Genomic DNA, 13,972 nt, shown 5'->3' with positions numbered 1-13,972 from the left:
GGAGCGGCATTAGGTATGTCAATCGATATTCATTATGAAATTATGACCTCAAAACTCACTATGCATGTTTTGGCTGCTAAAAAAATCATCCTGTATATCTGGAAATATGAAAAACCTACTTAAACGAGAGAATACGTACCCGGGATGCTCTCGAGGTTGGAGAGGGCACGGTCGTGCGAACGCATGAGCTCTTGTAGCATGGCGGGGTTGCGCGCCAGCTCCATAGTCTGCCGCAGCAGCTCAGGGTTGTTCAGCATGTGGCTGATCTCCGGGTTCCTCTGCACAAAAATCACACCCATTTACTACTAATAATTTACAATCAGCGTGCGTGGAGAAGGAGGATGGCGCAAGTGGACAAGGCTGGAAGGATTTGGAAGTAGTCGCCCAGGATCGTGAAAAGTGGAAGATTCTTCGAAGAGCCCTGTCTCTAGTGAGGGATAAAAAGGATCACATCATTATCAATTTAGAACCTGGCTACGGAAAGTTGTCCGCTCAAGTTTTATGTGAAGTACAATCACACAGTGACCGTTGAGCCATTTAGGTCTCGAATTAAATGGGGTGATTTTTAAACCCCGACGCAAAAACGAAGGGGTGTTATAAGTTTGACGTGTCTGTCTGTCTGTATGTCTGTCTGTCTGTGTGTGTGTCTGTCTGTGGCATAGTAGCTCCCGAACGGATGAACCGATTTTGATTTAGTTTTTTTTGTCTGAAAGCTGAGTTAGTCGGGAGTGTTCTTAGCCATGTTTCATGAAAGTCGGTCCACTAAATATGTCGCGGTCGGGGGTTTTTTCAAAATTTTAATTTTGTGGTTAGGTTATAATAATTGCACTAGCTAATAATTTGGCTAGAATCCCAAAAAGGCTGACAATTTATGGCGGGCGACTACATACGTACATACATAATTACATATACATACGCACAAGGCGCGTATTATCAATGCCAAGAGAGCAAAGTTAGGTAACGAAAATTATACAAACATAATGCATATTAAAGTTACTGTAAATTGCCGAATCTAATTGACACTGTAGTCCTATCAACATTTTCATTATACTCTAGCTGCTTAGTCATCAGAGATTCGAATTAGATTAGAACAGGAGAGTTTTAATAGGCCTCTGGGCGATTACAGATTCAAATAGAAAAGCTAATGTTAATTAACTATCAAGACGAATGGAGGGCTTATTACCGCTTTGTTGAATGAATTACCTAGCCCTACTACTACTATGTACTTGTACTAGAGGTGTGCGCCGACCGGCGTGGCGTACGCCGCCGGTCATTTTTGCCACGCCGACGCCGCCGATCATTTCACCGACGTGAAATCGGCGTGAGAATTGAGCGGAGTTTAATTCCCAATTTTTGTTTTGTTTTTCTGTGTTATTTAAAATGAGGACGTGTGCGCCGATTACAAAATGATCGGCAGCGGCGTTTTCCAAAAATCGGCGGCGGCAGCGTGTTTTCGGCGTAAATTTGTCGTGACCTTGAATTTCATGTTTCTTACATAAAAATATTTCTTGAAAATTTGATCAATATAGGTGTACTACGTATACTTTTATTTATAAACTGTAAGTTAAGTTAAATGACACATGTAAATGAACACATGATAGTAAACAACACTGATTACTCTCATAATTAACCGTTGATGGCAAAAAATCTTTTTTATTAATGTTGGCTTCCATTGAAGGATTTATTTCTAAATGTCCTTGAATCTGCAAGGTACTCTTTCTTTATGAAGGCCTTAGGAAGCTGATAAAGAGGCCTTGGTATCGAAAGAGCACACACCTTCAGCACAACCATAGGGATTCTATCGTGCTCGGTCAATTTATGAGTGTCGAGAAAAAAAGAGAACTATGGCACTGGAAACGGAGGTCCGGAGCTCTCTTCATATAAATTTGAGTTTGATGCAGATAAGTTACACAGAAAGTCGGTTTTGTTTTTTGTGTCGTTTGATTGATTTCCCATGTATTATATAATACCCGCATCGGCAGGCCAAAGTAGCAACTGAATGGTTACCGTACTATCGCAGCCAGGCCGGCGAAGACCAAAAAACGAGATAAAAGGACACCTCGAAGCCTTGCCTAATAGTTCTACACACAGCGGGTATTTTTCGAGGAGCCCTGAAATCTTGAATGGATTACATGGTAGTCATCCAGATAGATAGAAGATCCAACAGGAAAAGACCTTGGCTCTGGTATTCTCGTAAGCGCTTAACCAAATGTGTCAAGCCGTATGCCAGAGCAAAGACGTACACCGATCTCCCCTCATGCTGTTTTTTGCATGCCATTAAAAACTTCATATCAAAGTCCCTCATCTTTCTTACTGCTCAATAACAAATATTTTATTCATAGTTAACTTTATTGGGGAGTTGTAAAAAATATTGCATAAAAAGTCCAAAAATGTATCCAAATACTAAGTTTGAGCAGTTTAGTAACCACCAAGGTCACGCCGTTTAATGACGGGAGGCGGCGGCTTGGCAAAAATGCCTGGCGGCAGCGGCGCGCCGGCGCGTCGCACATGTCTTTCAAACAAGCCATAATATACCAAACAGCGCTCTGTAGCCCGAAAGGGTAAATAAAATTAACACAAACGTCATTAACCCAACAAACTAACTTCTGTAAAGCATCACTATGCGAGTTCATATGAAATTAGTGACAAATTTCGAGTCAAAAACATCATTGGAACATGAAATTGCCTCACAGGACCCATGATAAAAAGTTGATTTATGTACTTTGTAACGCAGATTATAAAGGAACCGTTTTTTATTTTATTTTACTTGTTTTTAATTATGACGCCGATCACGCCGATTACGCCGACGCCGCCGGCCATTTTTGACCCAGACGCCGCCGCCGACGATTTAGCCATCGGCGCACACCTCTGACTTGTACCAGTTGTACCTAATCATGTTAATGGAGGTATTCTAAATATTGGTTCATAAACGCTCAAACTATCAATCAATATCAATTGTGTCGCTTAACTTCTAACTTGGCTGAATCCATTCTGCTATAAGGTGCATTATCTTTCAGATCATATTACATTTTTTATATATTCAACCTAAAAGCAGAATGAATTTACCGAAGTTTGAAATTAAGCGACACAATTATTATTATCAAAAGACGAAATTTATAAACAATCCAAGCAACAAATATTCCTCAGTTAACAAGCTGCGATTTGCATAATAAATCGGTTACACGGATTCTTCATTCTCAACATTATTGTGAAGAAATATGAATAATGAAGTTGACATTCAATTAAACAAGTACATTCACAACCTAGATAAGAGTGCAGAGTACAATGTCAATAAGGTGATTGTCGCAGTGTCACATTGTTGTAACTTGTAATGTTCTTTTTTACATGCAACATGTACAGGGTTGGGCAGAATAACTGTCCTAGTTAAAAAGTGGTATAAAATTTTAAAAAACACGATAATGTGAAAAGTAGTGCTATGATTTATATCCATAACATCTTAAGTTTTAAAGTGTTATGTAATATATTTTATTTGCTTTTCTTTAACTTGCATAATTTTAGGCATTTTGCTGTAGAAGGAGTTTGACCCGGCACGCATGACCTCATCTGCTAAGTCATGCAATACTTGACTACTCGACCCCAAAATAAATACCAGTTTTAGCCTTTTGCCATCTCAATAAAACTTTGCATTTATTTTTATATGTAAATATTAATAGTTATCAGTTACCTAAAGATGCGTAGCGTACGTTTCAAGATAAAATATCAGCCTAAAAATTTCGACGAAAATGGCACTTTTCCTCATGAAGATGTGGTCTGACTGAGTTTCTCTTTTGAATAAATTTATGGCTAAAATATCTTCGTTTCTATCCCTTAATATAACACCATACTCAACATCAGTCTGACATTTGTTGAACTCCTGAAATTGAAATGCATTTTCTTTGCAAAATGGCCATGGTGGCCTCACATTTTTAAAAGAAACAGCGTACATACATAAATTATCCTTTATGTTTAGGTCCCTTAGTTCATAGTTATTTTGCAGTATGCAAAATGTTGTCCCCTCTTCAATTATATTATGTTATTGAATATTTTATAATTTTAAGCACAATTTTGTATGATTCGCCCATAGTTATTTGTAGCTACTTTACTGACACAAACCATCCAATTCCTACAAAATCTTTACTTGATTTCAGAAGAAAAATACTTCTATAAACGATTTTTGGTATGCAATATCAAAGCAATATTGGATATTAACTTTTTTCAGTTAGTTGAATATCTCGCACAATCCGCAATGTTCGCTGTCATAACTTCCAACTGTAAATACTTTTCAATTTTGTTATAAAAAATAATTAAACAGACTGTAATAGAAGTGTCTTTTAGAATCCGTAAAGGGCATTAAATTGTGGATTTAAAATGATACACAGGGAATAGAAATCTGTTATATTGAAATAGATAACGACATGTATTACAATAGGACAGTTAATCCGCCCAACCCTGTATATTTTAAGGTGCGCCCTGACCGATGTGAGGTGGGTGTTCGCGTAAGTTTATCTAAGATTGCGTGTCTATCACACAAATCATGCCAAGATCACGTTATGCGCGCAATGTATAGCAATATAGACAACGCATTAAAATAACTTGGGAAGTTTTAAACATAGAAAGGTTGAATTGGAAGTGGAGTATTTTTTTTTTTATACCACGTCGGTGGCAAACAGGTATACGGCCCGCCTGATGGAAAGCGGTCACCGTAACCTATGGACGCCCGCAACTCAAGGGGTGTCACGTGCGCGTTGCCGACCCATTAGAAACTTGTACACTCCTTTTTTGAAGAACCCCATACTGTAGTTCATCGGGAATACCTCGAATAATTCCTCGATAATAATTTCGAAAATATTGACTATTGTAGAAACACTTTATAGCAAGACACTTATCAAGGTCTTTGATAAAAGTTAGTGATGGTATTATTTGTCTGGGTCATAGTTATTTGACTGGTCAGTTGTCGCACAAAACCGAGAGGAATGGAAAAAGAGGGGGGAGGCCTTTGCCCAGCAGTGGGACACAATAGGCTCATAATAATAATAATAGTTCCGATAGTCGTTTCAGCGAACGGTCTCATAAAGAGTCTCGACCACCATCTTAAGAGACTCTCGCTAGGTGGATGGATCAAGGGCCAATGCAGAAGGCGGTGATCTTGGACACGGCGCGGATAGTCCGACGGTTCTCTCTCTGCAGCCCTAACCACCGGCAGCTTGGGCCCTGCCCGCTGCTGGCAGGTTAGGTTTTTTATAATGTGTTTATATGTTTTATATTGTTTTGTAAGTGTTATTTTTATTTTACTTTTATACTCATATTGTACAAAACCTAACTTAAGAAGGAAGATAAATAAAGGAATTAACATAGTTATTTCAGTTATTTGCATTAGTAGTTATATTATGATTGTCTAAATTACTCCATAATTTTCTTCATTGAAGTAAAACATCGTTTGGTGGATTAAATTTATTGCAAACTAGCTTTTGCCCGCGGCTTCGCTCGCGTTAAATTCGAAAATTACGGAATGTTCCATACAAACTTCCACCCCCTAGTTTAGGGAAGTGGGGGGTTAGAAAGAGACAAAAAGTAGCCTATGTCACTTTCCATCCCTTCAACTATCTCCACTTAAAAAATCACGTCGATTCGTCGCTCCGTTTTGCCGTGAAAGACAGACAAACAAACAGACACACACACTTTCCCATTTATAATATTAGTATGGAAGTATGGATACATAAAACAATACCATACTTCTGGCTTCCTACATAGCTATAAGTATGGCGGAAATTTGTATACATAAACTATAAATAGTAAGTTTTTTTTAAATATGGTACAGTCAGCCAAGAAAGTGGTTTACCACTTTTCAACTCTATTTGAAACACATAAGGTCGAAAAGTGGTAAACCACTTTACTGGCTGACTGTACCGCCAAACATTGGCATATTTTTATCTGAGTAAATCATTTCATCGATCATGGCATTCATGGCCAATGAATATGAATTAGTCACGTCAGGGCCTCAGGGGCTCTCATGTAATTGTCACAGTGACAAGATATAAAATAAATCAAACAACAAAACATTCATTATTACTATTTGTCTCCCATGCACCCAGGAAAATGTTTTTAAACTTGCATAATATGATTGGGGATTGTACCTTATAATGAGGTAATTCCCTTTCCATATTCAGTTTTTTTTTTCCTTTAAACAAACTATTATTGCTTTACTGTAATAAGTTAAATAAGTCTACAGTAAAGCCCAGTTAAGACTCTAAATGAGACCATGATAAAAACGCACAAACCAACTTTAAGGTCAGAAAATTAATTTTCTGTGGAAGAGAGTCAACTTTTAGTTTTTTTCTTCATGGCATTTGGCATTAATTAAACATGTAATAACATACACGAAAACAAATTGCTGAGACCAGTACAAAATGGAATATTATTCATGGAAGTGCATTAGACATGATCATACCTCTAGCAGTCAGGGGCAATTTAGAGTTTGTTCGTTTAATTGATATAACATAAAGAAAAAAAAATAAAAAGTGCCAATATCTAGAAAACAATGACATTTTCATTAAGGTCAAATTAGCTTCATGTGATAGACAGCTAATGCTAACAACATCACCCTTTTTCGTTTTGGCGTTGGTTTTAAGGACACCCGGGAAATGGTCTCTATCTGGGATATGGACATGATTATATTAAGAAAATAGTAATGTATCTGAATTTGTTTGAGAGGTCAAACTTACAGCCATAAGGTCTTGCATCTGCGGGTTGGACGTGATGAGTGTGCGCATGTTCTCCGGATCATTCATCATCTGCTGCACTAGCGGGTTGTCCAGCACCTGGCGCAGCATGTCGGGGTTGGACAGGAGCTCTTGTTGCATGCGGGCCTGAAAATAAACATTCATATTAGCACACTATTTAGATGTAAGTATTTTGGGTATAGGCCTTCTAAGTGTGTTCCCTTGTATGTGAATACTCATAATAATAACTTAAGAACCCAACTGTGTCTATAATTTTGACAAATATTGCACTACCCAGGGTGGTTCAATCAACAAAAATATTAAATAAATGCTGATGTAAGTTGCTTTTTTTATTATTTATTTAGTTTACATGCTTGCAATGAGCTAAATTCCATCTTATAATACAGATAGTAAATTAGGAGAAACATTATAGTTTTGAAGTAGTTGGACTTTGGCTCTTCACTTAAACAAAAATATAAGCATAAAAGATTCTACTTCTATTTGCAGTCAGGAAGGCAACCAGGTGAGGCAATAGTATTATTTCTTATACCATAAAATTATTTATAAAATTAAACAATGCAATTAATTCTAAAATAATGACTGTTGTGCAATGTACTGAATTTTTTGATGTTTCACAGTTTAAATTTTATAGTAATTAATAAGAAACCTGATTTTGTAATTTTATTCTCATTAACATCTTGGAATGCCTATTAAACTTTTTAGGAATATGTAGACAAATTGACCGTATTAAATGTATATTTTCTTAAATATTGTATCTCACTAGTACTAATACAAGTAAAAACTTTACCTGCAAATCCATGAAAGTGCTCTGTCCAAGACCTAGGCTCTCAAGGCCTGCTAAACCTCCTAATGAGTTCAATCCAAATGGAGTAGCTCCAATATCAGCTGAAATCATACAAATTTGATAGTGGTAAACACAATAATTGAAAACATGACAAGGTGACATAGCATATATTGAATAGGTAGGTATAGCGTATACACGTCAGTTGTTGGTTACCTGGGGGTCGGCGCGGGCCGCCCTCCGGCTCCGGCCGCGGCGGCGTCTTGATCACGAGGTGGACTGTCAGCCCGTCCTTGATGTTGTGCTGCTTCAGCGTGTCGGCATCGTTCATGATCTTTCCGGCGAAGATAAGACATAGCTGCTCCGGCTCCGATCCGAACCGGGGGCCGAGCACTTCCTTCAACTGAAATCATCACCACAATTTACACTCCCGTTGCCTAATGATTAAATAAATGTCGTCACTGATTGCGTATGCAATATCTGTGTTATTACGCCATGAGTAAGGTTTCCGATGGTGGCGTACTTACTTTTCTAATGTCGGCATCTTCTTCGATGTCCACTTGTTGTTTTTCTTTTGGGGTTTTCACTGTAATAGTAATTTTTTTAGGATCATCCTGGCCTTCTGCCATTTTGGCAAATATAGATAGATGACTCTGGACTTTGGCGGAAAACTGAAAATATGTACAAGCACTATAGAATTTGACGACTCTCGTTGACTTGACTTGACGGCTCATAAATTTCTTGTCTATGACAGATGTATTTGTCTATGGAATTCTAGTGTTGCCACTAAAAATCACACACTTTAGAGATGTGACGCAGTGGAATTCTAGTATCGGTTTTTGAAATATAAGTAAAAACAGTAAGTGTAGAAAGGCTTTTGCAATTTTCCGGATGTTGAGAAAAGCGGAAATGATATAAATTGTGACGGTTTAGTTTGTTTGACATGACAACTGGCACGAAACAAAAACAAAACAGTTTCCAATATGTCTTTTGCAAAATTTTAATGATATTAGTAAATAACACGTAGGATTGAATTACTTATAAAAATATGCGATTTACCATTTAGTGATTGTGTACAGAACATTTTTTTATGTTTTAGGATTCCGTTGTTAAGATAATATTTAGCCATAAGTCCCGAAACTTGGCATTGACACATTTATTGCAAGCCAGATAATGTCAAGCTCACTTTTTTAGGTTCTCCATTTATACAACTCGAACCCTAAATGGAGGTAAGTTTGTTTGTGTTTTGGTAGGTATTAGGATTTAACTTTCCTTTTAATTTCTGCTTATTTTGACTTGCTTAAGTTGGAGTTGGAAGATACTTTGTTACGCGATGAGGATCAGCCATCCGAACAGACGTCTAAGAACGCCAGCCCAGTTCTCAAGCGAAAAAATGATAAATCACGAGGTAGGTTATATTACAAACCTTAGCAAAAAACAGCATAATCAAAGAAACCTTTGACTGCACTGTATGTAGCATAAAACTTAAATTATAAATTGCCTTAAGCGCTCCAAGAAGCGAAAGATGATCTACGAAATAATACGTACCTTATACCACTTATAAGTTCTCGCGCTTTGTACCTACACATATTTAAAGTCACATATAGACATAGATGGGTCGGACGCGATGTAATCATTAATAATAATAACTAAAAGCGGGTACATTAAATGTATTTGTCAACCCCGAACATTTACCTATATTTATAAATTAATATCGGGTAGTTTTGTGTTATTTACATCTTCAGTGACACTTTGATGGGATGTCAGTCTTCCGCGACCACGACCAGTGCAACCTGGCCGAAACGTTAGAAAAAAAGGTAAAATAATGTAAATAAATCGCGTTCGATCTCTGTGTTACTTTAAATATGAATATGTACATACGTAGGTACCTTAGTCAATTATTCGCAAAAATTGCAAATCACTTAGGTACTCGAATACCTATTTACTAACCCGTTTTAAAGACAGTGGATGTGTTTCATATTACATTAAATTTTATGGAAAACGTTTTGGCTGGTACCTAAAAAGCAGCAGGCCTAATATCAGTATCACAATAGTACGCGTCCCACTATTTGACTACCTATCATATAGTAGTCTAGTAGACCGTGATCATTTACGCAGCACTGAACTCAACACGCAAACCATCTTACAATTTAGAAGCAATATGATTACAGAAGAAAAAGGGGAGACGATGGCAAAGGATGATCGAGACTACGACGAGTCTATAGTGTCGCTGATGCGTAACTACAATAGCAAACTTAGTGGCGAGGATGACACGTCGCAACCGACGTCACGCGCCGCGCCTATTGTCACTTCCGAACCTACCCGCAAGAAAAAGAAGCGAAAGAGGTAGTACCACATTAGCCCGCTCCAGACTATGCGCGCGAATCACGGCGCGACACCGCGAACGCGAGTGTGGATTCGATACGCAGAAAGTTCCACATTCGCATTGGTGGCGTCGCGCCGTGATTCGGGCGCATAGTTTGGAGCGGGCTATTTACGAAGAGAGCTTATAGTGCTAACAGACGGGCGAACCGGACCGTGACGTTGGACCGGTCAGCCTATCTCTATCACCTAAAGCTGCGAACGTGAGAGCGGACGTTTGGAACAATCTTCTACTGGATCGAAGATCAACAGGCATCAGACAGCACCAAGGTCGCGATCCGGTACACCCGTCTGTAACTATTGTAAACATTTTCAGGGATTCCCCGGAATCCCCGGTTATCGACAATAAATGCGGCCATCAAATTGAATTATTGTTAGTGATTTTACATACAAATGCAAGAATAGTATTCAATTCCGTCATATCTACGATGGCCATGTCGATAATCTTGAATATCGTAAAATATCAGGTTCGTAGGACCATGTCCAAGGTTTTTATAAAAGAGGCTTGAAAACATAAATATTAAATAAAATTTTCAATAGCCTCTAGGTGCTTATTCAGCAGATTATTAAATCAGTATCATCACTGATCAAGTGAACTCCTGTTTTATAAAAAAAATACTATACATACTTTTATTAAAAATATACAAAAGTGGTCAGTGTTTTCTATACTTACACAGATCCCAGATATCGATATGCCTCACAAACTGCCGGTATGAGTCCATCCGACGAGTGTCCAGCGCCTTCGGCATGCGAGAGGTGTCCGAAGAAGACGCGTGGAACTTCTACTGGACTGACATGAGCGTCTCTGTCGAGCGGGCCAAGGAGATGAAGCGGTTCCAGCGTATCAACCACTTTCCGGGCATGCTAGAGATTTGTCGGTACGAACCATCATCATCAGCAGCATCATTCGACTCCCCTTATGGCAGTCATTTGGGGTCGGCGCAGCATGTCTTCCTCTTCCATACCTCTCTATCGTCATTCACTTCACTTGCTTTCGTTTCACGTCATCTCTTACAAAGTCAGTCCACCTTTATTTATTTAATCTTTATTGCACAACAAAATAAGGTACAAATGGCGGACTTAATGCCTCAAGGCATTTTCTACCAGTCAACCAATGGGCTAAACCAGAAAGATTAAGTAGGTGCAGTGTCTTAATAAAAAGAAGGAAAAGGAAACTAACCTAACTGAACTATGGATAGATGAATATTAAACTATACATATTCAAGATAAACTTAGGGTAAGGTGGGCAACAGAGAACCAGTGGTACACAAGGAACCAACGGTTTTATTCGAAAATGCGACGTTGCCAAATTGCACTGCGAACATAGGCACGCGCCGCTAAGGTTCCCCCGCTCGCTCCCCAGTCGGCGGCCGGTCCGCGTTGAAATTGCACGTGTAGTGAAGTATTTTGTGATTTTGGACAAGAAAACAGAAAAAAATTAAGTATTTAGTTTTTTTATTTTCTCAGAATGTAGTTATGTTTGATTTATCTAATTAATCAGTTGTGCGGAGTGACTATTTCTCTATCTTTTTGACATTCACTGATGCGGCTTTCTTGTGCCGTTTATTTTTTACCGAATTTAAAAAGTGAAAATGTATATCTAGCACACATTGAACCACAAGGCTAGAGTACTCAATGAACCAGGAGGTTCTCTAGGTAATTCTCTAGTTAGCCTTTGGAAGGTCTATTTTGTACAACTTTTGCCATGTTTAAGAGTTAATATAAATATATCTAATATAACGTTACTATATAGTACAAAAATATATGATAATACATATATTATTTAAGTTTTTTGAAGTGCAAGACTTTATTTTTCATATAACGAAGAATATTGTGACGGTTACATTAGTAAACTACTCTTAGTTTAAATAAATAAGCATTTTTGACATTGTAAATGTTGTATTTATTAAATTGCCCCATATTTACCTAAATCAGTTTGTATATTTTGCAATTATTTATCAAAAACTATGCAATTATATAATGGTAGGTTCATTGTGTACTAGGCCGGTTCATTGAATACATAGTACCGGTTCAGTCTGTACCAGAGATTGTACACAATGAGCCATTGTTCATCTTTTAAAAAAACTAAAATATCTCGACTTCTATTCAGTTTTATTAAAAAATAATGATGAAAATTTAGAGCTAGATAAATAACAAATGCACTGAATAAAAAAAAATTGAATTTGGACCTATTATGACTGACTTATTAAGATTTAAATTTTTGGTGGCTCATTGTTGGCAACCTCACCCTACATATATACGTAATAAAAATAAACATACATATATATTTACATTCATATACCTAAACCTAGTGTGAATCATTAAGATGACGATGAAGAAACTTTGTCAAGGAAATACTTGCGCAACATGCGCTTGAATGCGAATTTGGTCTGTGCTTGTCTAATTGGTTTACCTTGATTTTCCACTCCCATTACTTAATTCGAATATGAAGAGGTCTCTAATAGTTTTTAATATTTTCGATTTTACAGGAAAGATCTCCTTGCTCGGAATTTAAACAGAATGCAAAAGATATACCCGAAGGAGTACAATTTCTTTCCGAAAACTTGGTGTCTCCCAGCAGAGTAAGTATCATTAGTTACTAAAAAAATACGGGGACTTTCAGCAATCAATTCTTCTGGGCACTTTTCTTGGGAAGAACTACTGGCATTTTGTCCTAATATACTACCTACGTATACCTACCTAGTTGAGTGATTAGTCATACTTAGTGGAAGGTTTTCATAAGGCAAATTATCTGCCTGTTTTAGCAAACACAAGAAATTAATTACAATTGAGGTTACATTGTTGCTTCCATTATTTTTTGTCGATAACTGTAGAGTTATTAACATAATAGGTAACTCTTGAATTTCAGTTTTGGTGAAGCTCTCACGTATAGCAAGTCGCGGAAAAATAAGACGTTTATAATAAAACCTGAGTGCGGCAGCCAGGGCCGTGGAATCTATTTAACGAAATCGCTGAAGGACATTAAACCTACTGACAAACTTATTTGCCAGGTACTCCAACTCTTCTTTCATTTCAGTAGCCGGTAACTTGTCACACGTAATGTAAGTACCTACAGCAGTAGTGCGTAATATGTTTCCGTCGTATTTTGTCAGAATTCGTATTTTTCGTGCTAGTTCGGTCAACATTAGTACTTCTTAGTTATTGTACTGAGACTGACTAAAATAGCGTAACTCGTTCGTGACGATACGTTCTAACTGACGTAATATACGAAGGGAAAACACACGGAAAACATTTCGCACGACATCTGTACCTATAAACCTGTCATTCATACGTCATCCTTGCGTATTTCGATACGCAAGCTAAAACCTACAGCTGTTACGTCACATGCGCCTACGATTGTTTTGGTTACCTAAAATAAATATTACTACGGTCTACGGCGTAGCAGTCGTAGCACATATGTGCACTGCCATACTGCACAAATGCAAGAGGCAAAATCGAATGTACATTGACACCAGGGAGCGTAGCCGAATGGCATTTCTGCGACGCGAAACGCTGCAAAAACGTAATCTGGCTCTGTCGCGCCAATACGCAAGAGCGATAGAGATAGATAGCTACGAAAGAGATATTGTCTGATGATTGTTTTCTGTTAAGCTTGCACGTATCAAATGTTGATACGTGGTTTGACCCAGTGGTTGACTGGTAGAGAATGCCTTAAGGCATTAAGTCCACCATTTGTACTTATTTTTTTATATGCAATAAAGTATAAATAAATATTATCGTGAGCGTTTGCGCATTCGGCTACGCACACTGAGTTGTATTTGACCTTATTATTTAAATGTGCACCTTCGATCCTAACACAAGCTTTATTGAGCTTAGGTACTGTGGTTATTCTCAATGTATTTAAGTAAGTAAGTAAACACTTTATTGTACAGGAAAAGAATACAGCACATAATATTTATTATTAATTCAGGTGATTGTTTCTCAGGTTTACCTCGCCAAGCCATATTTAGTCGACGGGTACAAATTCGATATCCGCGTCTACACCCTGATAACTTCCTGCGATCCTTTAAGGATATTTGTTTACAATGAAGGTCTTGTTAGGTATGTT

The 13,972-nt window shown here is 37.7% G+C and overlaps 2 protein-coding genes across 10 annotated transcripts in view; one reads left to right on the top strand and one right to left on the bottom strand.

Annotated features, from left to right (window-relative positions):
- The window catches only part of LOC125234270 (ubiquilin-1), a 32,255-nt gene extending 24,000 nt beyond the window's left edge, over positions 1-8,255 (bottom strand). For all 3 annotated transcript variants that reach the window (XM_048140487.1, XM_048140485.1, XM_048140486.1), the window contains exons 1-5: positions 8,049-8,255; positions 7,738-7,924; positions 7,528-7,625; positions 6,723-6,866; positions 140-278 (exon numbers count right to left, since the gene is read on the bottom strand). In XM_048140487.1, the coding sequence (XP_047996444.1) occupies positions 140-278; positions 6,723-6,866; positions 7,528-7,625; positions 7,738-7,924; positions 8,049-8,255 (775 nt within the window). The remainder of the gene's footprint in view (positions 1-139; positions 279-6,722; positions 6,867-7,527; positions 7,626-7,737; positions 7,925-8,048) is intronic.
- Positions 8,256-8,503: 248 nt separating this feature from the next.
- The window catches only part of LOC125234269 (tubulin polyglutamylase TTLL13-like), a 37,828-nt gene continuing 32,359 nt past the window's right edge, over positions 8,504-13,972 (top strand). The window contains exons 1-7 of one of the 7 annotated variants that reach the window (XR_007177961.1): positions 8,504-8,750; positions 8,827-8,929; positions 9,693-9,867; positions 10,581-10,781; positions 12,393-12,485; positions 12,773-12,914; positions 13,850-13,965. Coding sequence is in view for 4 of the 7 variants with exons in the window: in XM_048140483.1 (XP_047996440.1) it covers positions 8,745-8,750; positions 8,827-8,929; positions 9,693-9,867; positions 10,581-10,781; positions 12,393-12,485; positions 12,773-12,914; positions 13,850-13,965 (836 nt within the window). In the remaining 3 variants the exon portion in view is untranslated. The remainder of the gene's footprint in view (positions 8,751-8,826; positions 8,930-9,692; positions 9,868-10,580; positions 10,782-12,392; positions 12,486-12,772; positions 12,915-13,849; positions 13,966-13,972) is intronic. The other 6 variants (XR_007177960.1, XM_048140483.1, XR_007177959.1 and 3 more) reach the window with 6 other exon arrangements.

The sequence above is a fragment of the Leguminivora glycinivorella genome, chromosome 15 (genome assembly GCF_023078275.1).
Source record: "Leguminivora glycinivorella isolate SPB_JAAS2020 chromosome 15, LegGlyc_1.1, whole genome shotgun sequence".
Lineage (NCBI taxonomy): Eukaryota > Metazoa > Arthropoda > Insecta > Lepidoptera > Tortricidae > Leguminivora > Leguminivora glycinivorella.
Note: the sequence above shows the minus strand (reverse complement) of the source record. Positions and strands in the feature narration are given on the sequence as shown.